Below are 26,067 nucleotides of genomic sequence, written 5' to 3' on the forward strand. Positions count from 1 at the left end.
CCCTAACAGCTACAAGCAAGGGTAACATCGTCTCTGGACCGCTTCTGAAACGCTACACATTCATACTTCTGTTTATTAAATAATCCTTCAACAGATTAGTTTAAGTGACTGAATATCAGACAGAAGTGATTATTTAAGTACATTAAAGTTCATCGTTATTTCTGGCTTATTGCTCCGAGAGTGCTAATATATTACAGCAATACGCTCAGTTTTAGCAAGTGAAAAGTGTTTATGGTGCTTCCTGACCAGTCTTTAAAAATTCCTATTTCAAAAGTACCATTTTAATATGCAGCAATGCTGGATACCAGCACCAAAAAGATTACTACAATAAATATCATGCACCATGCACCTAACTGCATGGCTTTACTGAGTTAATCTCTTTAAATAGTTGGGAGGAAAGTCTAGTGCCAAGGAGTTTAAAGTCACTCTTCATCATGGAGGGAAAAACAGTGCACTGTGTGAATCACTTAACCTATAATGAGGAAGGAGAAAAGTACAAAAACAAATAGCAAATCATTTTGTAAGAAATGCTAGACGTTACCTACCTATATTATCCTTTTCTTTGCAAGAAATTGAATAGCAGCAAATTTCTCTGTCCTGAATAGCAGAGAGATTCCTAGAAAAGGCAAAATTTAAAAATAAATTTCCATTTAAGAACTGGCCAGTTTTGCTTAGGTATTTGTGTTAGACAGAATGAAGAGAGTGACTACGACCACCACTAAGTATATCTGAGCATCTATGATATCTCGAACAGGCTGAGGATTATCACCTACAAGAGGAAAACCACTGCAAATGCTGAATAAATCTACACTTCTAAACAATTAAAACAGTAAGCAAGGTATGCAAGAGAACAAATCATGGAATATGAATGGGAATAACACTGTGCTCTAAGAAATGAAGAATACAGGGCATTCCAAGAAATCAGCAAAGATTTGTATGAATTGATACTAAGCAATGAAAGCAGAACCAGAAAAATATACTTCATAACTAAAACCAATGAAAACAATGAAAAGGAAGTCAAACACTTAATTGAAATGAAGCTGCAGTGTCAGGTTCACAAATGACAAATGTCAACAGCTTCTTTTCAAGAGAGAGGTAGAGAACATTATCAGATGTGGTCAATTTTGTTTGATTCTTTTACTGTTTTCAAGGGAACAGTTCTATGATGGGCAAGAAAAATGTCAAGAAATGACTTGCTAAAATAGCTGTCAACAAAACTATACAATATAAGTGGATTTGGTACAAAAGAAAATCCCTTTCACATTGTCATGAAACATACATTTTTTCAATCAGTTGTTTCTCATCCAAGGCATTAGGCAGGTCTCTCTTGTTTCCAAGTACTAGCACCTTTAAAAAGAAAGGGGGAAGTTCAAATGTTAATAAAAGTACCTTAAGGATTGAGTGAACAAAGATTATCAACTTCAACAGAACTTCATACTTAAAAATGTTCAACAAGAATCCATCTTAACCCTCCTGATACATGATGAGAGCCCCAGTATGTCAGGGGTAGGATCCTTTCACGTGGCAGGTTAAGAACTCATTCCTACCAAATGACTCTCAAATTGTGTTCTATTCTCTGCTTGTAATGAAATTCACTAGCTTAGGAATTTTTTCATAAAAATCAATAAAATAAAAATTTTTTTAGGCAAGCCTGGAAATGCAAATGCTAATAACTTTCTAATCTATACATATCTACTATACTGAATGTGTATATGCATACCTGTGCATGGATGCATATTTACTCATATACAATCCTCCCAAATTAGAATAATCAGAAAAATAAGGCACCCAACCAGAGCTGGAATCTTCAGTGAGAAAACTCAGAACTCAACTCACTGCTGCTTCCAGATACTCCCTATTCCATCGTCACTCACCAAACACAACTCCTTGGAAGTTCACTCTATCCAAATATACCACTGACATCCCATCCCATATTCTCCCTTCTTGGGAAGGTTAATGCCTAGCTCAATCTCCCTTTTTACCACAACTCCTACCCTCAGGAACAGGGGACTTTGAACATGCATGTTGATATTTCCTCAAATACTCTTAACTTCCCACTTCCTCAGCTTTCCAATTCCAGTGATGTATTCTCACCCTCCATGTTGTCTACAACAAAAAGTCATACTTTTAATCCTGCCATCACCCACAAATGTGCCTATTTCACATTGAAGAGTTCCATAATTCTTTTAACCAATCATTATTTTTTATTCTTTTATCTTCTCCTAAAACTATTCCTAAACCTATTATTTGCTTTCACCATCACCTCTAATCCTTTTCCAGACCATCACCCACACTCTGACTATACTCCTCCCTTCCCAATCATGAACTATTGAACTATTAGTTGGTCAAATCAACTTTATCCTAACTTCTGAGGGAATCAGGACAGCACGTGGTTAACTGTGAGGAGTAAACCACACCAACTCCATTGATTCTGGAGCTAGCTCAGTTCCTTTCTATTCAATTATGTGTCAAATTCTCTCTTACAAGAAAAGTTTATTCAACTGTGAGAAATGGGAGAAAATTTTATTGCATTGTTTGAACCTAGCCCTGCACGGCTGAGAAACCAGATCACCTCTCTCTGCTATTTTGAGACCTTTAATTAAACTTATTAAAAACTCAGTCAGATCCAAAGATTGAGGAAAGGTGTTTTCTCACAACTGTACATCACAAAGCAACCCATATCTGAAAGCTGGCCCTGTACTGATCAATCAGTTATTGTTTCCAGGTTCCTTTGACTGATTACAGACATTTGTGAGGAGTGGGGTACTTCTTTTTCTAAATTCACTCTCCCTCTCCCAACTTGGAAATTTCCTAATGTTTCCTCCAATTAGGTATCAGATAACCTAATGCTGTACTGTTTCCTTTGAATTAATTAGTCTTATTTGATTGTTTTTCATGTATAAGAGTTTGTCTCCCCCTGCATTCAGAGTTTAGGCCTAAGATGAGGAGGTCTGGTACCATTTTGCTGGGCAATTAGTTTGCACTGCTTAATAAACTTGACATGCTCAAAAGATAGAACCTTTGCTTCCTCAATCATTTCATCTTTCACCTGTCACACCTCCGCTTTCCAATCTCTTGCCCTATTACATTCTGTCCAACGCCAACCTTAGACTGTTCCCACCATTCATCTCATTTTTCACTGAGAGGTTAGGCAATGTGCCCAAAGCCAGAGAGCTAATTTGTATATGAGGCAGAGTTTGAACCCAAGTCTTCCTGACTCCAGGTCCAGCACTGTATTATATCATACTCATCCCTAAAAAAATTATCTATTCCACTCACCATAACGATTATTCCAAACCTTCCCTTCTCTCTTTAAGCCTCCTACAGGATCCCCTTGGTGACTCCCTCAACTAAGGACTTCATCCTCATACTTTTTCAAAACTGAGACAATTTACCACAAGTATCCTCTTCTCTGCTCATTTTACATCTAGTCAACGTTGTGGTGCCCCTTCCCCTTCCAAGGACGATCTCTCCACATACACTGTTAATCCCATCTTCTCCAGCAGAGTGCCTCCACTAATAGCCCTCCTCTAATCTTTCATTTCTCTCCATCTACTTGTTCTTTGCCTGCTGCCTACAAACACATCTTCCTCATCCCTCAGAAAATCTTACTACATTCTAATGATGGCCATCAACTTGTCTTCCATTTCTCACTGTCTCCTAAGCCTTTCAAAATCTTGATTCTGATCTCACTACTCAATTGAAACTACTCTCTCCCATGTTACTGAGTTGCCAAACCAAATATCCTCTCTCCTGATCCTTCTTGAACTCGCTGTAGTATCCAACACCATTATCATCTCCTTTTCCTAGACACTCTCCTCTCAGGGTTCTAGTCCTACCTCTCTGATCACTCCTCATCCATTTCCTTTGTTAGATCTTCATCAATATCACACATACCAACTGTGGTTATGCTCTAAGTCCACTCCCTTTTTGCTTCAATCATCTCTTACTTTATGTTCATATGCTCTGATGTGTTCAAGAAGTTCAATCACCTCTATCCAGATGTTATCCAGATCAACAGATCTAGCAGAAACTCTTTCCTAAGTTCCAATCCCACATCACCAATTGCCTATTGGACATCTCAAACTAGACATCTGATAGGGATCTCAAATTCAATGTGTCTAAAACAGAAGTCATTATTTTCCCCCAAAAACCTACCCTTCTTCAAAACTTCCCCATTTCTGTCAAGTGCATCACCTTCCTTCAGTTGACCCAGGTTCAAAAGCCTGAATGTCATCCTCAACTCTTACCTCTCTCACTTACCTTACGTATCACTAGTCAGTTGCCTAATCCTCTCATTTCTTCCTCCACATCTCTCATACCTAACTAACCCTTCTTTCCACTCACAGTCACTATCCTAGTGAAGGCCCTTATCCCCTCTCATCTGACAATTACAATACCCTACTCATTGGTCTCCCTGCCTCAAGTCTTTCTTCATTCCAATCCATCCCTACACATCTGCCAAAATGACTGGCCTGTCAAAGTTTTTATTTATCCTTTCAAGCTACATTGTAAGTCCAACTCACAATAGAGGTAATTCTGAAAAATCTAATCTATTAGTATATTCATTATATGTATTATTATAAAAAATCACAATTCTCTTTACACCTGGAATCTTATCCCTCCTCACCTCTACCCTTTTAAGTTTCACTGGATTCCTTTAAGAATCAGTTCAAATTCCACCACTTGAGAGGTGAAGGCACTCACAGCTTGGGGAAGTGCTGTTGGCCTCTCCCCAAGCTGTGAGTGTCTTCCCCTCTCAAGTTACTCTGCATCTACTCTGTTAGGTACCTTGTACATGCCCATTTACACACGTTTTTGCCATTAGAATAAGAGCAGGTACTGTTTTTACCTTTATTTGTATCCTAATCTTAGCATAGTACCTGGCACATCATAAGTGCTGAATAAATATTACCTGCTTGTCATTTATCATATTGTCATTTGCAACAGTATTAGTTATTTTATATTCAAAATTATAGCCTGGACTATGGGAACTCATCTTCTACTGAGTCCCTTCTCTTTTTCCTTCCCAGGCTAAAGCTGCCCTTTTAAGCTACACATAAAGACAAAAGAAAGATGACATGATCGGAGGTAGGAGAAATCACTTGACAGTCAAATCCAATTCACTGACTATCCTGACTGACTTGTTCCCCTTAAGGTCTTGTCTCCTATCCAGTCAGACATGCCTAAGCCTCTTCTGCCACAGAACTTCGTGCCTAGAAGGCCCTTCCTACCAGTACAACTTCTAGAGTGAACTTTCAACATAGAAAGCTCCTGAAAGCCAAGACTTTTCTGTGAAGGTTTTATTTACCTTACCCTAGATTTTCAAGTTTGTGCCCTGCCCCATATCAACACAGATTACTCTTCAACTTCACATCCAAAGTGCCCTTATCTACACTTGTCTCTAATCAACACATTAGGTAAGCTTGTGACCACCCATTGGCTTTATTTCAGTCATGTATGTGCCTGTCTCCTAGGACTTAACCCCAACATCCTCTCACTCACATATCCTTTATTTGTGGCCAGGTTAACTTTCTGTCTGAAGTGGAAGCTCTGAGTGCATGTTACTACTGTCTTCTTCAGCACCCAAAGTGGGTATGAAACAATGTCAGCCAAAGGAAAGTGACAAAATTCTCCCATGCCTGATTATGCAAATTAACAAGTAGCAAATCTGACAGCAAGAGCAGGACCATTTTCCATGCTGTCACGTATGACAACTGACAAGGAAAACTGCTATTTTGAACACCCTAGTGCTGCCTGTCACATCTCTCCTATTGTCTTACAGTCCTCCTATTGTGTAATGGAAGATGAGAGTTATCTTCATGATTTCAACCTATAACAGCATACAAGTCATGAATACGGTTCCTTAAGCCACATACAAGCCAGTCTCATTTCATTACACTTATTCCTTATATTTTAAGCAACAGCTTCTCCCCTTCCTAAAGATCTAATTCCATTTCAAATGTGAACTGTACTAATTATAATCAAAAAACAAACTTCTCAGACTTACTGGAATGCCTTGTAACTGTGGTTTGTCCAGAAGATTATGTAGCTCATTCCGAGAAGCTTCAATCTTTTCACGATCTGCAGCATCCACCATGTAACTTAAACAGTTGAAGGCAAAAATCCTTATTAATAATATCTAAGAGTCTCATTTTCTTAAAAAATTGTCCCACAGTTCAACCTCAGATCAAACTACTCAGGGTAGGGGGAAGGGGGTGGAGGGGGGAAAAGACAAGCCCATGACTGCCCAGAGAAGGGAAGAGACAGGGCAAAAACCTAATTTTGAGGGAAGATTTAATTTAATCATAGTAATAATAGCCAGAATTTTTATAATGCCTACTATGTGCCAGGTACTGTGCTACATGCTTTACAAATATTATCTCATTTGCTCTTCTCAACAACTTTGTGAGATAAGAACTATTATTATCATCCCTATTTCACAGTTGAGGAAACTGAGGTAGATAGGTTAAGTGACTTGCCCAAGGCTCCACAACTAGGAAGTGGCTGGGGCTGGACTGGAACTTGAGTCTTCTTGACTCCAGGTCTGGTATTCTATCTACTATAATACCTGGATGCCTGTCAGATTTAGCACCCTCAGGGATTCATGGCATTTAAGGTCATAGTTGTCATTTAAAGTTTTAATACACAGTTTTAAGTAAAAGTTAAATATAATAAGAAAGCCATGCTTTTATTTTAAATTTTCAAAATTCAATTAAAATGAATTTTAAAAAACTTTTAACTTGGTAGTCTCTACTTTATATACGGGAAAAAAAAGGAAAAGAATCCCTCTCTCCGTTGGACTTGTAAACTCCTTAGAAGGATTATTTCATTCTTTGTGTCTCTAGGGCCCGCCCAGCATAGAATAAGTACTTGGACACAAAGTACTTAGTAAATGCTTGCTGATGGAGTCCAATGCTACAATGAATTTTTCCAAGACAACAAACTGAAAAGATGCCCCTGACTCCACCCCACTTACACAATCGCATTGACTCCTCGGCAGTATCGTTCCCACATGCTTCGGAATCGTGGCTGACCTCCTATGTCCCAGATCTTTAAACCAAAACAAGACAATTTTTTATGAGGAGCATTTCAAGTAACAGAGACAGGAAAGATGGGGACAATTTCAGAAGCATTTTCCAGTTTCTTAGAAAAGACAACTTTTATTGCACCCCTCGAAGAAAACAACTTACTTGTAAGTTATATGAACACAATAAAACACCAGATATAATAGCTTTATCAACCAAGACTTGTAACGGGCTCTTGACCATGTGGAACACCAAGAATTCATATTGTTAGCATTCCTAAAACAGATCCTAAGGGATTCTGCCTTATAAATCAAAGATTAATTTCAATCATTTTGAACCTTAATTCTTTGAAAAAAAAATGATTATTAACCAAAACATACCATTCAAATCACATTAAATCATGTTCATGTTATATCAACAATATCTGAGGGTCTACTGTCCCATTCACTGCATTAGATATCAGTACAAGTACTTTCAGGTTTATTAAAGCACATATACAGTATAATGATACGTCCACCAAAAACATACATAAGAAGCTTGAATCTCAGGCAAAAACATATATTGATTTGTTAGAAGTTGCATTTATATAGGCCATCCTACCATTCTTTGACAGCTTCTCATTTAACTGCATCTCACACAAAGTCATCTGCCAATTTCTTCCCATCAACTGCCCTTCAAAGTATTTAAGTGCTCAGTAAGCATGAAAACTCATAAGATTTCTTATACACTGATTTCCCCCTGGTTCATTTGACTCCAATCCCATATTGTCCCAAAAGGTGAATAGCAATTGGCAACATTTGAATGTCACAAATTAAGCAGCTGTGCATGCCCATAAGGAAAGTGAGTAGCCCAAGAGGAAGCTTCCCAACCATGATTTGAATATCAAGAGGACCCCTGAACTTTAAAAGATGTGATCACAAAATCAGAGGCAAACAAACTAGAACAGATCAGAAGAGAGTGCCATGTGTCCTAGTGATTCAATTCCATGTATTAAGTGCCTATTAGGCACAAGGAAATGGGGGCAGAAAAATGACAAGGGAAAGGAAGGCAAAGGAGAGAAAAGAAGGGAATAAGGCAATGTGCTATGCACTGTACTAAGTACCTCATAAAATTATCTCATTTACTGCTCACGTTGGTCCGTCAGCTTGGGAGCTAGGGAGTTATAATAATAGTGTTATGCTCTCCTTTTTACAGATGAGAAAACTGAGGCTAAGAGAAGTGAACTGAATTGCCCAGGGTCACACATCTCACCAGCCACATTCAAAGCACAGTTTTGGCACCAGAGATACGGAGACAAAAACTCAAGAGTCCTCGGTCTCAAGGAAGTCACATTCCACAGCAAGACAGAAGATGCATACAAGTAAATGCAAAGTATATACAAAAGAATAAAAGAGTGATTTCAAGAGGGGAAGTGTGTCAATTCATATTGAAGGTCTCCCCGGAAGGCAGTCAGAGATTCTTCGGAGTAAAGGCAAGGAAGCATGTACAGGGAAGGGAAAAAGACATACAGAAAGATACCAAGGCAAGAAATGGACGGCAGCATATAAGAACAGTTTAAAATAGAATGAAGAATGCAAAATGGGAAATAATATGAAATTAAACTGGAAAAGTTGGTAGGTCCCCAATTGTGAAGGCCTTTAAATGTTAGACAGAGGAGTTTGGATTTTATCCTACAACAGAGGGAATTATTGGAGATTTCTGAGTAGAGAGCTGATATGGCCAGATAGAGTTTAGAAATATTAATTTGGCAGCAACGTAGAGGATGAATCAGAAAGGAAACCAGAGGTCCCAATCAGGAGACAAATTAAATAGTACCACTGGCAGGATGAGTGCTTGAAAGTGGGGAGAGACTGTATGAGTGGAAAGGAGATATTACAAAAGCTATGGTGAAAGTGGAAGCAAGTAGTAGAAGTCTTGGCAACAGATGGGAGGTTGAAGAAGATGTAATAGTAAAGTTTGACTGCAAGATTATGGACCAAGAGGCCTAGGAGGATGGTGGGAGAGTCATTTGAAAGAGGGAAGTGTGGCAGAGGTTATAAGGGCTTTGAGAGAAACAGGAGCTCCATTTTAGACATGCTGAGTACAAGGAATTGTGTATGGCCAGAAAGATATAAAGACAAAAATGAAAATGTGATTAAGCACAAAGAAGACAGAGAGTCCAAGGCAGATGGTTTGAGGAAATCTAAAGATAGAGTGATTGCTGTTGGCATAGAGGATCAGTAGCTTGTTCATGGAAGAGGCAGCACAGGAACTGACTATAAGAGGAGTGTATGTGGAGGGCAATGGAGGGCAGGGCCCAATTCCTACCAGGCACAGAAGAGGCCATGAGCAAAAGGCACAGAGAAAGATCAAAATATCATCAATCTAGAGCTGTAAAAGACTTCAAGAGAAGTCCAGAAAGGAACATCAAATAGAGTTAGGTGACACAGACTACTTGAACAAAGAGCAGTTGTTGAAGGGAGTTGGGAAAGGTGAACTAGAGCCAAAGTGGGGAAGATTTTAGCTGATTAGGATCATTAATTCTGGCAACAGAGCATCAATAAAGGGTATTTTGTAGGGTTTTTTTTTTTAAACTGTGATTAGAGTAATGTATTTGGAAGCTAACTGGGTAGGGTATGGAGAATGGATTGGAGAAGAGATAGCCTAGAAGCAAGATGACCAGTAAAGAAGCTGTAACAAAATCCTAGGAAAAAAGATATGAAAGCCTGCATGAACTACTAGGATGATTCAGTAGGAATGAAGAGAAGAGATATGTGCAGAAGCAGAACAGAAAGAACTTGGCAGTTGCTTAGAATAAAAGAATACAAAAGAAAAAACAGTTTTTTGTTGGGGGGGGAGGTTTAAATGGAGGTTTTGAGCTTGAGTTATCAAACTGGGAGGACAGTAACAATAATAGAAAAAAAACAGCATGAGAAGAATAATACTTTAAGAGTTAAAGATGACCCATCCAATTTTGGCCTTATTTTTGAGAATTAAAGTATCAATAGGATATCCACGGAGAGCTATTCAACCATGAACTCTTGAGAGGGCAGTGACATAGATTTGGGAGTCAACACTACAATGCAGTAACTGAAGCCAGAGAATAAAGGAAATCTCCCCAAGAAATAAAGAGGATGAGGCACAAAGTTTTCTGCTGAGATATATGCAAACCTCACCGCCTCCACAGCTGCTGCAATCCCACCTAAGACTAGCTTTTCCACTCCACTCCAGATTGCCCCAAATGATGATCTCGGAGAGATGTGTTTTGTTTTTCTAAATCACAGGGACTCAGGACACAGTTACCCACAGAAACATTTTAACATTATAAAAGTGACAATTAGGTTTTAGAATGCTACTACTACTATAGTCAGTTGTAGCCTGGCCACTTAGATAACTTATAAGATTGTAACTTGAAAGACATTTTCCAATGAGCAACTGATTTAAAGCTTTTGAAATATACCCCATTTATAATTTGAAGACTTCTAGGATTAAAGAGGAAAAAACCAAAACACCTCTCCCCAAATCTAAATTATAATGACCAGGGAATCTGAGTACAATACAGTGTGGCTTTTACATACCTTTATTGTGACGTTACCTTTAGTCACTTTCCTCATGTTAAAGCCCACTGTTGGGATCATATCTTCACTGAACTGACCTGACTGAAGAAAAGGAAAACTTTGTATTAGACAAATCTGAATTTATCCACATTACCTAAGCATTAAAAGCTTCCCTCAATCACTCCATATCTGAAATTGTTCTTGATAATACACACCAACAATATCAGTTTTGTTTCAAAAAACACTTATCATAATCACTGGTTTAAGAGTGTCATGTCATTAAAATCACACTTAGAAAAGGAAAGGAAATATTCTGGAGCTTAGTTGTTATCTTCTCTAAGACTGGCCTGGGGTCAGGTACAAAATTCTACCATACTTCTATGATATACCACAAGAGAAATAAAAAAGCTGGTGGATAAATGAATGAAAAGCCTCCCATCTGACTGACATTTGTCGTTGTTCAGTCCTTTAAATCATGTTCAACTCTTCATGACCCCATTTGGAGTTTTCTTGGCAGAGATACTGATATGGTTTGCCATTTTCTTCTCCAGCTCATTTTTTACAGATGAGGAACTGAGGCAAAGAGAGTTTAAGTGACTTACCCAGGATCAGACAAATAGTGTCTAAGGCCAGATTTGAACTCAGGACGATGAGGCTTCCTGACTTCAGGTCCAGTGCTCTATCCACTTTGTCACTTACATGCCCTAATGACTGATTTTAGCCAAAGCCAGTACTATCTATGATGTAGCTATATATACTGCCTGACAAAGGGCAAAAGGCTCCGTACTTAAGAGTGAAGAGACCCGAGAACAAGTACTGGCACTTGTTAGTTATGTAGGTCTCCACATCTGTAAAATTGGGGAAATGTATACACTACTGACCTCATAGGTCTTATAACTTGAGAAATGCTCACAAACATCTCAAAGCCCTACACTGAATTCCTTGCTACCAGTCAAATTCCATTAGCACAAACTCCAAAAGATTATTCTAATTCTTTTATCACCCTCTGACCAATTCTGGGAAATCTTTGTCATGCTACCATATCATAATTATATATAACATTAGTTTTCAAAGCACTTTCACATACATCTTATTTGAGACACACAATAAGCCTGCAGTGTAGGCAAATGAGGCACTCTCCCCATTTTATTATTATTTATTGGTCAAATGACCTTCCTGGTTCTCATCCCTCTTACAAATAGTTATAATTTGCCATTGGTAAAAAAAAGTTACATTTCTATCAAAAATTTTCCCTGTGCCAATTTTGAAGCCATAATAGCTAATATATGCCAATATTTTAAAATAATTTGGTTTCATAAATAACAAATTGCCTAAGCACTTGGAGAAATCATTTCTGCTTACATAAGGTGGTCTTAAACTTTCTTTTGTTTTTATCCAGAACCCTCCCCCACTACCACCCCACACAACCAAAATGACTCTGCGGTCTCTCAAATCTATACGTCAAACTAATGTATTATTGGTGGATCTGTCAAATGTCAAATGTGTCAATTATATTAGCAAAGTTACAAACTCAGTCATACCCTTTAACGTAGTGATCCCACTCCTAAGTTTATTCCTTGAGGACAAAAAGATTCATTTCTGGTAAAGTTAGACACAGAATTCTAAAATAGCAAAAAGCTTCGAGAACTACGTTTCCAACAATTTGATAATAACCAAGTAAATTTTTATATAGGAGTTATGGAACACTACTATACCATAAGAAATTATGAGTGAAGAATGTTTTCAAAATGTGAAAAAAACCTTCATAAAGTGATGCTGAGTGAAGAAAGGACAATCAAAACAACATACCCTGTACATGAAATTACTGTTTGTCAGCAACAAAGTCTATCACGTTTATTTGAATTAAATCACACATCCTTCCTCTTAAGAAGCAAGAAATTACAAAAGTGAAAGACTACATGTTCTATCATCCACAACTGTTCATTTATGCTGTTTTTCATAATTTTTCAAGATATATACCTTGTTTTAGGTTTGTGAGTTCCTAGATTGATTACTGATATCAAAACAATCTATCAACTTTTTCTATTATACTATTAGTATAGACAATCTACTCTTACCAGCTCCCCTTGTAAACATCTTGGAAATAAATTAAGGAAGAAATGGAGCAAGAAAAATGTCTAAGCTACGATCCTCAGACACTTCACATTATTATACTGTCATGAATTAGATAATTTCTTCTTCTAACCAAATATTATTATATGAAAGATAAAGCTAACTTTGAAATTATCTGTGCTAACAATGGCATGTACAAGTATAAAAAATCAAGAGTTAAGCTACATTTGTTCTTGCAAAGCATCAAGAATTAACTAAATTTTTCTCCAAAGAAGCCTGAGGCACAGTGGAAAAGGGGCTGGCCTTAGAATCAGCCAAGCTGGGTTTAAACCTCAACTCCAGGCAGGGAAGAGCCCTCTGGGTCATCACGTGACTTAACTTGTTTTGTATCGCTGTTTCTTGGGGTTTTTTTAGATGCTTAGGATTCTCAATTGTTTGTGCACTGAATTTAGCCTCTGAAGCTGAGAGGCAACAAAGTATAGATCAATTCTCTGCTGCTTGTGCTAATTTTGGCTTAACAATTAACACCAAGCAAACACAAGTTCTCCACCAGCCAGCACCACAACATCCATACACAGAATCATCAGTTCAGCAAAGGGAGAAGTTCTGGATACTGTGGATAAGTTCACTTGCCTTGGCAGTACACTTTCCAAGGATGCTCACATAGATGAGAGGGTGATGTATGCACTGTCAGAGCCAGCAGTGTTTGGGGGCTCTGAACCAAAGTGTGGGAGAGAAGAGATATCAGACTGCCTACCAAACTGAATGTCTACAAAGCCTTTGTGCTGACTTCACTGCTGTACGCCTGTGAAACTTGGCCATCATACCATCACCATGGAAGGAAACTGAATTGCTTTCATATTGAATTGTCTTAGGAAGATTCTGATGATCATCTGGCGAGACTATAAGGTGTCAGACACTGAGGTCCTTGTCAAGCTTTCAAACGCTACTGCATGCAGCACAACTCCAATAGGCTGGCCATATTGTTCAAGTGCCAAATATACGTCTGTCTAAAAGACTAAAACTTCACACAAGGCAAGCACTCACATGGAGGTCAAAAGACGAACATTTTGTACATGAACAATCTTCTGAAGGTCTCTCTGAAGAACTTTGGAACCGATTGTGTGATATGGGAGAGACTGGCAAAGGACCACCCAGCTTGGCTCGCCTGCATCAAAGAAAACTATGAGCAAAGTAAAATTGCCATAGCTCCAAAGAAAGGTGAGATGAGCAAACTTAGAGACATCTCCATTCCAAAGATTCACGTGGACTACTTGTGCCCAACCTGTGGTAAAAGCCTTCTGAGTTTACATTGGTCTGGTAAGCCACCACACTGGGCACATTGTACCTTGACTCCAACATAGTGATGCCATTTTGGTCCTCTTCAAGAATAAAGGACAACAACTAACCAAGGGTTCTCAATTTTTAACATATCTAACAATGCCAACAAGCAAAGCCACATGGGTTTAAAAATAATTTTTGTGGCAAAATTGAGGCTCAGTGACACTATTCAATCTTTACATTTATTTTTTGACATTAAGCTGTTAAATTGCATAATAGATTAAAAGATTAAGATTTTCATAAGAACTTCTCAAAAAGGCAGAATGGCAGAGAAAAAATTTTTCAACCACTAATTAAATGTATACCTGCCTTGCAAATTACACCATTCTTGATAGAACTAGTTAATGCCTATAGCTAAGAGCAATGTCGGCCTAGCAGCAAATTCCTTGACGAAGAATTCTTCTTTACAGCATCAAATTTCCCCGACTTAAAGTTCCAACTATGAGTCAACCTGCTTATCAACCCAGACCACTCAAGAGAGTTCATTTTAAAAGGCAGCCAGCCTCATGTCCTAATGCATGCTGCATTTTATACTCGAGCTCACTCTCACCTGAAGAACTAATAAAAAGAAATGCAACCAATGTCTGAAGAGCCCTAATGATGACGCAGAAAATAGTCACTTTTAGTAATAAGCCATTTAAATAGTAGTTTATGTTTTATCAAGTATTTTACATTCATTTTGGGACTCAAAGGTTTTTTGCCCAAGATTAAAAAAACATTAAGTTGCATCACGGTGACTAACAATTTTTGGATTACAATTCCTACACTTTTCTTACCCTGTGACAATAACTGCCCTTCAGATCCACTGGGATGTTTCTGGTACTTGACTCTGAAAATATCTGACTAACGTCCCTCCTAAGAATAGTTAAAACCAATTCAAAGGTAGTCTAGGTTTCATAATATTTAACTTCAGGAAGCAGAGATGTTCTTCTAGTACAAAAGGCATTAAGCATCAAATAGTTTACTAAATCAGTAGCACCTGGATTTTTAGCTCCAATTGTTTTTAATCTCCCACAGAACCAGCCATAACTAAGTACTTGATAAATTCATCCTAACCTCTGTGGCTAGCAACAGGTCATTCGCATTTTTTCTTTTGGATCAGACCATTGATTTCATCTTGTAGGGAGCTCCTGGGGAAGGATTACCTAGACTGATCAGCTCAGTCCCTACTCTGCAACTTTTGGTTTTAGTGAGTTGCCTAGAGGCACTAGGTCCCACTGACAGTCTACATCACTCTTCCTGCCTCCCATTTGTTCCTTTAGGAGGGTCAGACTTTTTTACTTAGCACGTTCTTCTTGGAAGCAGGTCATCCCAAGCCTTACTAAAACAACTCTTGAAATTGATTGCTAATGTTTACCAAAATTAGCATGAATCAGCTGTCTCAGAACTCTGCGTTCCATCTCCACCCTGGTGACTGCACAAGCAGCATCCCATTCCTGGAATGCCCTCCTTCTCCTCCACCTTAGAATCCTTAGTCTCCTTCAAAAGTCAACTAAGTATCACATTCTCAAACTGTCCTGCACTTCTTTATCTGCCGGGGTGGCGCATGCTCAGTGCCTGGCACATATCAGGCACCTGGCTGGACTGGGAAATAGAACCTCATCAAATTCCAACTTGGCTTCTTTCTACCTGTATGACCTAGAGGAAATCATTTCATCTCAACGAGTCTCACTCTTCTCATCCATATAATACAGGAGTTGGATTAGAGGATTTCTAATGTCCCTTCCAGTTCTAAAAATCTATGTTTATCTAAGTATTTAATGCTAGATTTGATGAGATTAAATATATTTTAACAAAATACAAAGCTATTTCATCAGTTAAGACTCAAGTTATCCAATAATTTGTCAACCACCTCTATAGACAGTGACCACACATTTATACTAACTGCTAGTATTTTAAGCAATCTAAATATTGCTTTTTAGTATGGTCAGTCTTTTTGTCCTGCTATTTGGACACCATCACCATAGAAAATGATATCTAACACAGAGGAACATTTGGCATATGGCTGTCCTCCAACAATTGCTGGGACTACTGCTTGCAAAAGCCCATCATCTCTTACAGTTCCTACTTCTCAATTAAATGGATACAACCAGCTCTTAAAAAAACATTACCTGGCAGGCCAAACTTCTGGGGATGAGCCTCTACACACTAAATTCCAGTCGACAAACACTGCTTTCCACACTTGAAACCTTAAACAAGGTTTCTGCATCTGACTGAAGATTAGCAAGATTTGCATAAAAGTGGACACGGAGGTGCCTGACTGGTGATAACAAGAAATCTCCCATCCAATCCTCAATTCTGAGCCCTCAGCACAGTCTAACATCGTATGTTTTGTGAAGTCATGGTTTTCCCCTAAGAAGTTCCACTAAGTTTTATTACAATGGATAGATTATTTTTAATGGATTTTTTATACCACATAAGTGTAAGAAATGTAAAACTTCACATCTAATTTTTTCAACACAGGCTGAGTTATCTTTGTCATAAGGCTGTTTAGTGAAGTAAAGAGTTCACTAATAAACCCTCAGAGCTATAAACTCCCAATGATTTTGAAAGTTTATATTCAAAAAACATGGTCAACATGCAGTTATCAGCAAGTTGGAGAGTACAGAGCAGAAAAAATAAATATAAAATCATGTCTTCATGACTCCAAACAATCCTCAGATTGTAAGGTCAGAACAATTAACTGGTCTCTGGGCAATAATCACTATGAAAGTGTTCTTTTTTCCCCCTTCTATTGTAAGTACTATCCTCCCACTATAACATGTAAAAAAGCACAAATTCTAACTAAAATTGCAATCTTTTACCATGACTATGAATTTCAAGCCAAGACCAAAATAAAATAGACAAAAAGTAGCCTGTTTCCACCGAGAGCTGTTAGAACAAGCTAGATGCTAAAGGAAGAAAGACATAGTTAAAATTTATCTTAACTCCTTTTACAGTATAAATAGAAAGGATAACAAATCTAGAGCGGAAAGAAACCTATGAGGCAATCTAGCCTATCTTTTTCATTTCATGGATGAAGCGGAATTTGTCATACAAGAAGCACCAGAGGAAGGATTTGAATTCAGTCCTCTAACTCCCGAGCTCTCCCTAATACCATCTAACCAACCCAGCTCTTTTTTAGATATATCTTAAGTCAAGAATAAGGTGTTGAAACCAATACAAAAATTTTCTTCCAATGTCTCCTCATGGAATGGAGGTGACTTACGGATTCTTTCAGGCTATGTTCACAGAACACAAGGTCTAAAGAGCTACTACTATCAAGTCAAAAAGGCAAGAGTTGATCAAATCAAGTATACAGAGGTTCATCACTTCAGAGTAATGAATTTTCAGCCACAACAGCTCTCACAAATCATTTAGCTAGTAAGTGTGTGTGCATATGCATGTGTGTATGTATGTGTGTATGTGTGTGTGTGTGTGTGTGTGTGTGTGTTGGGGGGAAAGGGGATTATATCAGTGAGATTAGCCATACCAATGAAACCACAGATCCTTGAAATCAAAGGACTCTGAAAAAAGTTCTAATTAAATGTATATTATTATAATTATTACTACTACTTAATTATAATTTGGTACCAGACAGCAATGGTGATCTCTTGAATATCTGTACCTATTTGAGATCATTCATTAATTCTACGTGTATTTATTTTGCTTTGGATGGGCATAAGGTTGCTGTACACTAGGTACTCAAGTAGAGAGTTCCAAAACTCTAATTCCAAGGGAGATAGTAGGAGATGTATTTCCCTTATTTCAGAAAGCATATTAACAGTATTTCCCTAACAATACTTGTTAATTCTCAATTAGTTTTTACTATAGTACCTTTCAGGGTAGAGATATAGGTATGGCAACCTTCATCTCCATCCCACTCCCCATTACTCAATTGGCAAAGATAAAAGATCCTTCTGATCATGAATCTCATTCTATACAAAGCATTCATTCATTCATTCAACAAGCATTTATTAATCACCTTCTATATGCTAGGCACTGAAGATAGAGATAAAAAGCAGTACTTGACCTCAGGGAGTTTACAATCTTTTGAATCTAACAAAACACAGAGAGACAGAAAGACAAAAAGAAAGAAAAAGGAAGAAGGAAAGAAGAAAAAAGAGGAGAGAAAGAAAAAGCAAAGAAAGAAAGAATACAAAAACTTTGCCACAATACTACTCATTAGTTTCATTTGGTGTAAAACAAATCTGCATTATCAAGTAAGTTGAGTAACTGGAAAAAAAAAATATGCTCACAAAAGACTTTCAAATATAGATGAGTTTGTTCTATATGATTTCATTCTTTAACTTGATAATTATAAAATTTAATAATCTTTATTAAAATAAAAGGACTCCATTCATGGTCCCTAAGGACAACATTATGAAAAGGATCCAATACTAACAAATTTTATGTGTGTGTGTGTGTACATGTACATATGTAGGCAACTAGGTAGCTCAAGGGATAGAGTGCAAGACCTGAAGTCAGAAAGACTTGAATACAAACCTGGCCTTAGACACTTACTAGTTGTATGACTCTGGACAAGTCACTTAACCTCTCTTTGCCTCAGTTTCTTTATCTGAAAAAATGGGAATAATAATAGCACCTCCCTCACAGGGATATTGTGAGGATCAAATGAGAAACATTCAGCCCACTGCCTGGCACATAGTAAGCACTGTTGTTAGTCCTTCATTTTTGAAGAGATCTAATGACAACACAGGGTGATGTCTCGACTTGTGCATGAATCTGATTTAAGTGAGGCAGAGTTGCACAAAGTCATCAGCTTTTCTCTTGTAGCTATCAAAGTCTAGTCAAGTAGGTGCTATATAGCTATTAACTATTATTAATTACCAATATATGTGCAGGCAAAAAATAACAAGGGTAATATTTTACTAAAAACACAAAGTTCTTCATTCTGTCCTCCAACAATTGCTGGGACTACTGCTTGCAAAAGCCCACCATCTCTTACAGTTCCTATTTCTCAATTAAATGGACACAACTGTTTGAAGTCAACTGAGAATGTTTTCCAAAATCCTAGCATGATTTGTTTGCTGCTTCGACTTTCCACAGCACTGCCATATTTGTAGGTAAATTTAACTGGAGGAAACCTTATAAAAGATCATTTCTTGAACAGTTACATTTTGCTGCTGACTACCTTTTAATCTAAAAAAAACTTTTAAGCCTTGCTCATTATCCATGCATGATAATTAACCACTGTTACTCAAAGCAGTCTAGGATCTATTTACTGGTCATCTCACTTGGCACAGATATAGCTCATAGGTATAAAGGAGGAAGTCCAGAGAGAACTGACACAGACTTGGGACTGACTAGTCATTGGGAACCCATAGGTAAAGTAAGCATATATGTGCAGTACCCTTCAAATTTTTATAGCTTTCTCTATCCTCAATAATAAAAATCTGACATGACTACTCACCTGTGAAGTATTTACCCCCTTCCCTTCTCAGGGCTAAGAGCTCCCAGGAAGGGCTCCAATTTCCCCAAGCTCTGCCATTCCTTATTTATTTCTCTTTCTGCCCAACAACCTTTCAAGGTAGTTACTAATTTACATATATTGGGATAAAGACATCCCTTTTTTTTTTAAATCATGACTGTTCAGTAAGAGGGACATGTGATTGTAAGAATTCATTTAACAGATCTAAATGTCATTTTTATACAATTTTTCTCTCCACATCCTCAGAGAGTAGGATAGTTTGCCTTCTCTTAAAGCTGCTCCACTCAGATCAGAATAATTTATACAACGACAATAATGTAAAGAACAACAACTTTTAAAGATTTGAGAGCTCTAAACAATGCCATGACCAATCTTGCCTACAAAAAACTGACGATGAATTATTCCCCACCCCTTGAGAGAAAGGTGCGGAATAAGGCACACAGTCCAAACAGTTATGTTTGTTGCAAACATTTTGGTGTGTGTGTTTTTTTTAATTTTTTGAGGGAATGAGAGTCACAGGAAGGAATGTGGGGAGGGGCAGGGGAATGACGGTGGGAAGCAATATTGATACTAAAAATAAGAACATCAGCAATATTTTCAAAAGTCACAGACAATAACGGAAGTTCAGAAGAAGTCAGATAAACAGGGCAGTGGAAAGTGTTGGTAATGCCATGTTAAACTAAATATAAACACTTTTTAAAAAATAAACTATTCGTAAGAGATTCACAGATTCATATACAATCCTCATTCTGTTCTTTATATGTGGAAATGTGAATGACGTTTGTCAACTTTATTATCATAAAAAATGAACACTTAAAAAAAGAAAACCGAAAAAACCTCAGTACCACCAATAGGCTATAATATATCTAATACATAAACTAATTCTTGTAATTTTCTAACAATGAGGTACTTATGAAAGAAAAAGCTGAAAGTAATAAAATGTAGCTTATAAATAAGGTTCCCTAACCCTAAACAAGGGAAACAAATTATAGTACTTAAACATGGACTTCATATAGTCTCTCATCTAGAGCTCCTTTCAAACCTTTGTAAATTTTCACCTTCTGTTCCTATATCTCTAATACTGCAGCTCTCTGCTCCAGTGATTTTTAAAACTTTTAAAGATAAGCCACATTCAAATTTAACCCCTTATTTGTTACACACAGAATGTTTCCAGATCCTACTACAAAATGTTCCTGAAATACTGTTTACTTGACTGTGTTATGTTTCAATTATGAAAATCCACTATTTTCATGAATTATTTGAATAGAAATGGCTGCTTTCACACCATCATACTTCTAGAGCTATAAGGTGGTAACATTTAAGATTCTCTTACTCTGACCTGGAAGACACAGCCACTAAAAGAAGATCCTCACACTGTAGAATAATATTTGAAGGGCTATTAGTGAAAAGTAGAAATGTCCATTTTCCTCTGCATAGTATCTGTTACTGTAGCACTACAGATTTTCATTTGACTAAGCACCTTGAAGCAGCACATTGTGCCTAGGTATGGATTCTCCTGTGGAGTACCCAAGCAGGGAGTGAGGGAGGAAGTCAGTTTTTAAGTGGAAGTTTCATTCACTGGCAAAGTGTCATGGTATTCTGGAGTTAGTATGAAAACTAAACAAAGAAGAGGTAGTTATTTCTGAAAAGGAGAAGCCAAAATCGACATACATAAGGTAGTCCTTCCTCTTCTTCCAATGCTGTTCTCCTGATAGCAGGCTTTCCCTCTCTTGTGAATCAACCAGAAGCAACAGTCATTCACATTCTGAAACTCACTCCCTCACAAAAACCTAGTGGGGGAAGGCTTCATGCCACCTACCCATGTAAATTCCAACCTTCAGGTTCTTTTAAGCACAGTTTGTGTAGTAGATGCTCCTTAAGTTTGATTCCATGGACCAATGAAATCTATTCTGTGTTAAATAGTATGCTGGAAATGATATTTTGTAGATTTCATATTCAAAGGGTCTTCGCTACAGTTAAAAAAGGTTGAGAAAGAAGAGTCTTTAACTACAATTTATATAAAGTAAGAAAGCTATAAATGTATTTATAATTAGTAGTATAAAATTATAAATTATTTGTTTTACAACTTATTTTAATTTTTACTTCACAGGATGAGTATAAATCACATCTCATTCTAAGCACAGTCAGAAAAGATCTAAACAATAAGAAAACAGAATTTTTCAGACAAGTTGGGACCCAGATATTTCTTTTCTGGAGTAGAAAACAAATTTTATGTTTAATTGGTAGACACATTATTAGTATCTGCAAGGACTATAATTTAAAATGTCATATAATCAATACTTATGTAAAATAAAAGAAATTAAGAAACTTAAAGCCTACACTTCACAAACAACAAAAAGTATTTATAAAAATCCATCAAGACAGCAAGAATGTGGCATATTAGTCAGAGGTAGTTATGTTATTTCAGATTTCATAACTAAACATTCAAAGCGTTTTCATGAAGGTGATTTTGTAAAGGAATATGTGGGGAAAGCCACTGAAATTCTTTGTGCCAAAAAAGTTTTTTCAGAGTATTTCATTATCATGAAACGCTGGTACAGAAAGAATTAGTGAAATTGCCACTGACATCATGGAAAACAAATCAAAATTGGAGAACTGCCGGACTTTTTCAATTGTGGTCCAAGTATTAAAGGCCTGACAGAAACAGTCATATTTCTTTGAGCATGTGACAAAAATCTCACTGTGAGTGAAAAACTGCTAGAGATTTTTCTCTAAATGCTACAACAGGCAAAGATACTTTAAAGAAAGCATGTAGACTCATAGAAGAGTACACCTTCCATCATCAAAACTCATGTGTGTGACGATGGTGCAGCAGCAATGACAGGGAAGACAAATGGACTTGTAGCTCAATTACTGGGGAAGCTGAATGAAATTGCTCCTGATCGTCAGTTTCATCATGTTCACTGCATTATACGCCAGCAAATGGTGCATTCAAAAGAAGGGAAAATGGAAAATGAGCTCAAGATTTTAAAAACAGTGAATTTTATAGGTTCTCAAGGATTGAATCAATGACAGTTTTCTTCATTACTTTTGGAAACTGAAAGTCAGCAGGAAGGTTTATTTTATCATAACAGAAGTTGGCTGGCTTTGCTGTCGTCAGGTTTTAAAACAATTTTGGCAACTTCACCATGAAATTAAAATGTTTTTAGAACTGAAAGGAATACTTAATAATAAGAACTGTTTTCAGGATTTGGTTTTCACTATAGGTATTATGGGGCATTTGAATGAGTTGAATCAAAAACATCAGGGTCAAAATCGGGCTGTAATATTTATATGTGACTGTATTAAAGGCTCTTTTTTTGATCATGGCTTTCAGGTAGGCCCACAATTTTTAAATTGTCTCTCCTGGATCTATTTTCCAGGTCAGTTGTTTTTCCAATGAGATATTTCACATTATCTTCCATTTTTTCATTCTTTTGGTTTTGTTGTGTGATTTCTTGGTTTCTCATAAAGTCATCGGCCTCCATCTGTTCCATTCTAATTTTGAAAGGACTATTTTCTTCAGTGAGCTTTTGAACCTCCTTTTCCATTTGGCTAATTCTGCTTTTGAAAGCATTCTTCTCCTCATTGGCTTTTTGAACCTCTTTTGCCAATTGAGTTAGCCTATTTTTCAAGGTGTTATTTTCTTCAGCATTTTTTGGGGTCTCCTTTAGCAGGGTGTTTACTTGTTTTTCATGCTTTACTTGCATGTCTCTCATTTCTCTTCCCAGTTTTTCCTCCACCTCTCTAACTTGATTTTCAAAATCCTTTTAGAGTTTTTCCATGGCCTGAGCCCATTGAGTGGGCTGGGATACAGAGGCCTTGACTTCCGTGTCTTTCCCTGATGGTAAGCATTGTTCTTCCTCATCAGAAAGGAAGGGAGGAAATACCTGTTCACCAAGAAAGTAACCTTCTATAGTCTTATTTTTTTTCCCTTTTCTGGGCATTTTCCCAGCCAGTGACTTGACTTCTGAATGTTCTCTTCACACCCACTTTGCCTCCAGATGCGCCCAGCCAGTGCTTGGGGTCTGAGATTCAAATGCTTCTCCCCAGCCTCAGGGCTTTGGGCGGGGGCAGGGCTGCTATTCAGTGTGAGATTAAGTTCAGGTGCTCAGGTGGGGGCAGGGCTGCCACTCAGGCTCAGTTCCCTCAGGGGGTTTATGCAGAGACCTTCAACAATGGATCCAAGCTCCTGCCTGCTTGGGGAGCCCCTGTCTGCTGCTGCCTCCCGAGGGGGTCTGAGTTATGGGGGCACCCCACTTCCCTCCCGGCAAGCCGAGAAGACCCTCTCACCAACCTTTGGGACCCGCACGGCCGCTGGAGATTCCATCCCTGAAGCCTGCTCGGATCTGCTCCTCTTCGTGCCCAGCAGCCAAGGCAGGGCTGGGCTCGTCTCCGGGTCCGCAGCGCAACACCTTTTGCGAGAGATTTTCAGGGCTCTCTGGAACAGAAATCTCGTCTGCTCCATTGTTCTGTGGCTTCTGCTGCTCCAGAATTTGTTGGGAGTTCTTTTTTACAGATATTTTATGGGCTGTGGGTTCGGAGCTAATGTATGTGTGTCTTTCTACTCCGCCATCTTGGCTCAGCCCCATATGACTGTATTAAAGCATTTAAGCTAACACTTGGTCTTTGGGAAAAGAAACTAACAATTTTTTATGACTCATTTTCCTACATGTAAAAATTATAGAGTGATTTAGGTCTTATAATTTCAGCAAGTGCCTCATATAGTCAAGAATTTCTATTTGAATTTAACAGGAAATATGATGGATTCGAATGTGTGAAAATAACTGTTTACTATTAATTATCCTTTGATGTTGAGGATGAAAAAGTAACACTCAAATAGAATTTGCTGAAATTCAATGTAGCAGCACTAAAAGAAAAGTGCAATGAAGTTAAGTGTTCCAGATTTTTATTCTTACTTGCAAGACATTTTGTTGAAATGTCTATGTATGCAGCAATTATCTTAACAATGTGTTTGGTAGTATATACCTAAGGGAGCAGATATTTTCATCCCTGAATAATATTAAAACTTCACATAGGTAAGATTATCAAACGAGCATTTATTATCCATACTGAAAACTGCATTTGATAAAAAATGCAGTCTTTGAAAACTCAGTGATAATATAATTTCTGGCAAGAGATGTTTAGTTTCTAGCAAATAATATTAAATTAAATCTGAATCTTCCTGCAGTAATATAATGTCATAATTTTGAATCTTTTTGATATTAAAACATTGTATGTTTTCTTTTTTCATCTTATTTGCATGCATGTAATAAACAAATACCCATAAATATCGAAAACAAATTGTCTAAGAATAATATCTAATATTTATATAGAGCTTATAGCCTTACCAGGCAGTATGCTAAGTGCTGTAAAATTACTTTCTAATTTGATCCTCACAATAATCCTGAGAGGGAGGTGCTATTATTATCCCCATTTTACTGATGAAGAACCTAGGGCAAATAGGTTAAGTGACTTAGCCAGAGTCATGCAGCTAGTAAGGTCCAAGACCAGATTTGAATTCAGGTTTTCCTTACTCCAGGGGCTCTATCCAGCTAGCTGCTCCTTTAACATTCTAATAATATCTACAAATTAACATATAATATAATGATATAAGTTGCCCCATAGCAATAAGAATATTTTATATATTAGTTTTATCTAATCCCTACCTAATATTAATGTAACATATCAATAAAAAATAAATATATAAGCATGAGATTTCCAAAATCAATGTGCAGTCTACTTGCAGGGTGGGATTCTTATTTGCGGTTCAGTGGCCTCCATTTTTACTAGGGTTTGACATCACTCCTGGTAGAAAGTCTAGTTTCATTAGCTGACAGTAGTAGATCACTTTCCACATACTAATAGCCTACCAACAGATAGTCATGGAATACAACAGATAGTCACTGAACACGAATCAAACGCCAACTTACAGCATTTCCAAGCTACTATACAGATAGCATTTACTCAGCCATCTACAGTCACACTTGCTACCATTACAATAAGCCTAGTATGGGATAAAGAGCCAGAGAGATAGGGATTTTTTAGGAATTGTTTTTCTAGGAATTATTAAATTTGTTTCACAAAATCAAAGAATTTGGAAATTAGAAGAGTCCCTCAAGGACCATATAGTCCACTATGAGATATGTGACTAAAGTAGTGTGCTATCCACCCTCTGCATGTAGATCTCCAAGAAAAAGGAAGGCACCACCTTGGCAGGAATCTTATATTCTTTTTGATGTTATAATTGCTAGGATTTTTTCCTGACATCAAGCCTAAATTTATCTCTTTGAAATTTTTATCTATTACTCCTAGTTCTGCCCTCTGGAACCAAAAAGAACAAATCTGATTAATCCCTCCTCCACAGAGCTCTTCAAATACCTGAAAATGTTTCCCCACAACTCCACTCTTCCAAGGCCTTATCTTCTCTAAGCTAAATAAATAGTCCAGTTCCTTCAACCCGTCTCAAGGTCTTTGACCACCCTGGTCCTTCTCTAGACCCTCCAGCTTGTCAATATCCTTTCTAAACTGTGACACCCTGAAATGAACAATTCAGATGAGGGCAGAGGGCATCAACTCCATAATCCTGGAACCTCTGTCTTTTAGGGCATTATTAGCTTTTTGGCCCAACATCATATGGTTGACTTGTATTGAGATT

General features: G+C 37.5%; 1 protein-coding gene across 1 annotated transcript in view; it reads right to left on the bottom strand.

Annotated features, from left to right (window-relative positions):
* ARL8B (ARF like GTPase 8B) overlaps positions 1-26,067 on the bottom strand; it is a 46,341-nt gene that overhangs the window by 4,987 nt on the left and 15,287 nt on the right. The window contains exons 2-6 of the mRNA XM_072598612.1: positions 10,586-10,666; positions 6,980-7,053; positions 6,011-6,104; positions 1,280-1,347; positions 546-616 (exon numbers count right to left, since the gene is read on the bottom strand). Of these exons, the coding sequence (XP_072454713.1) occupies positions 546-616; positions 1,280-1,347; positions 6,011-6,104; positions 6,980-7,053; positions 10,586-10,666 (388 nt within the window). The remainder of the gene's footprint in view (positions 1-545; positions 617-1,279; positions 1,348-6,010; positions 6,105-6,979; positions 7,054-10,585; positions 10,667-26,067) is intronic.

The sequence above is a fragment of the Notamacropus eugenii genome, chromosome 3, assembly GCF_028372415.1.
Source record: "Notamacropus eugenii isolate mMacEug1 chromosome 3, mMacEug1.pri_v2, whole genome shotgun sequence".
Classification (NCBI taxonomy): domain Eukaryota; kingdom Metazoa; phylum Chordata; class Mammalia; order Diprotodontia; family Macropodidae; genus Notamacropus; species Notamacropus eugenii.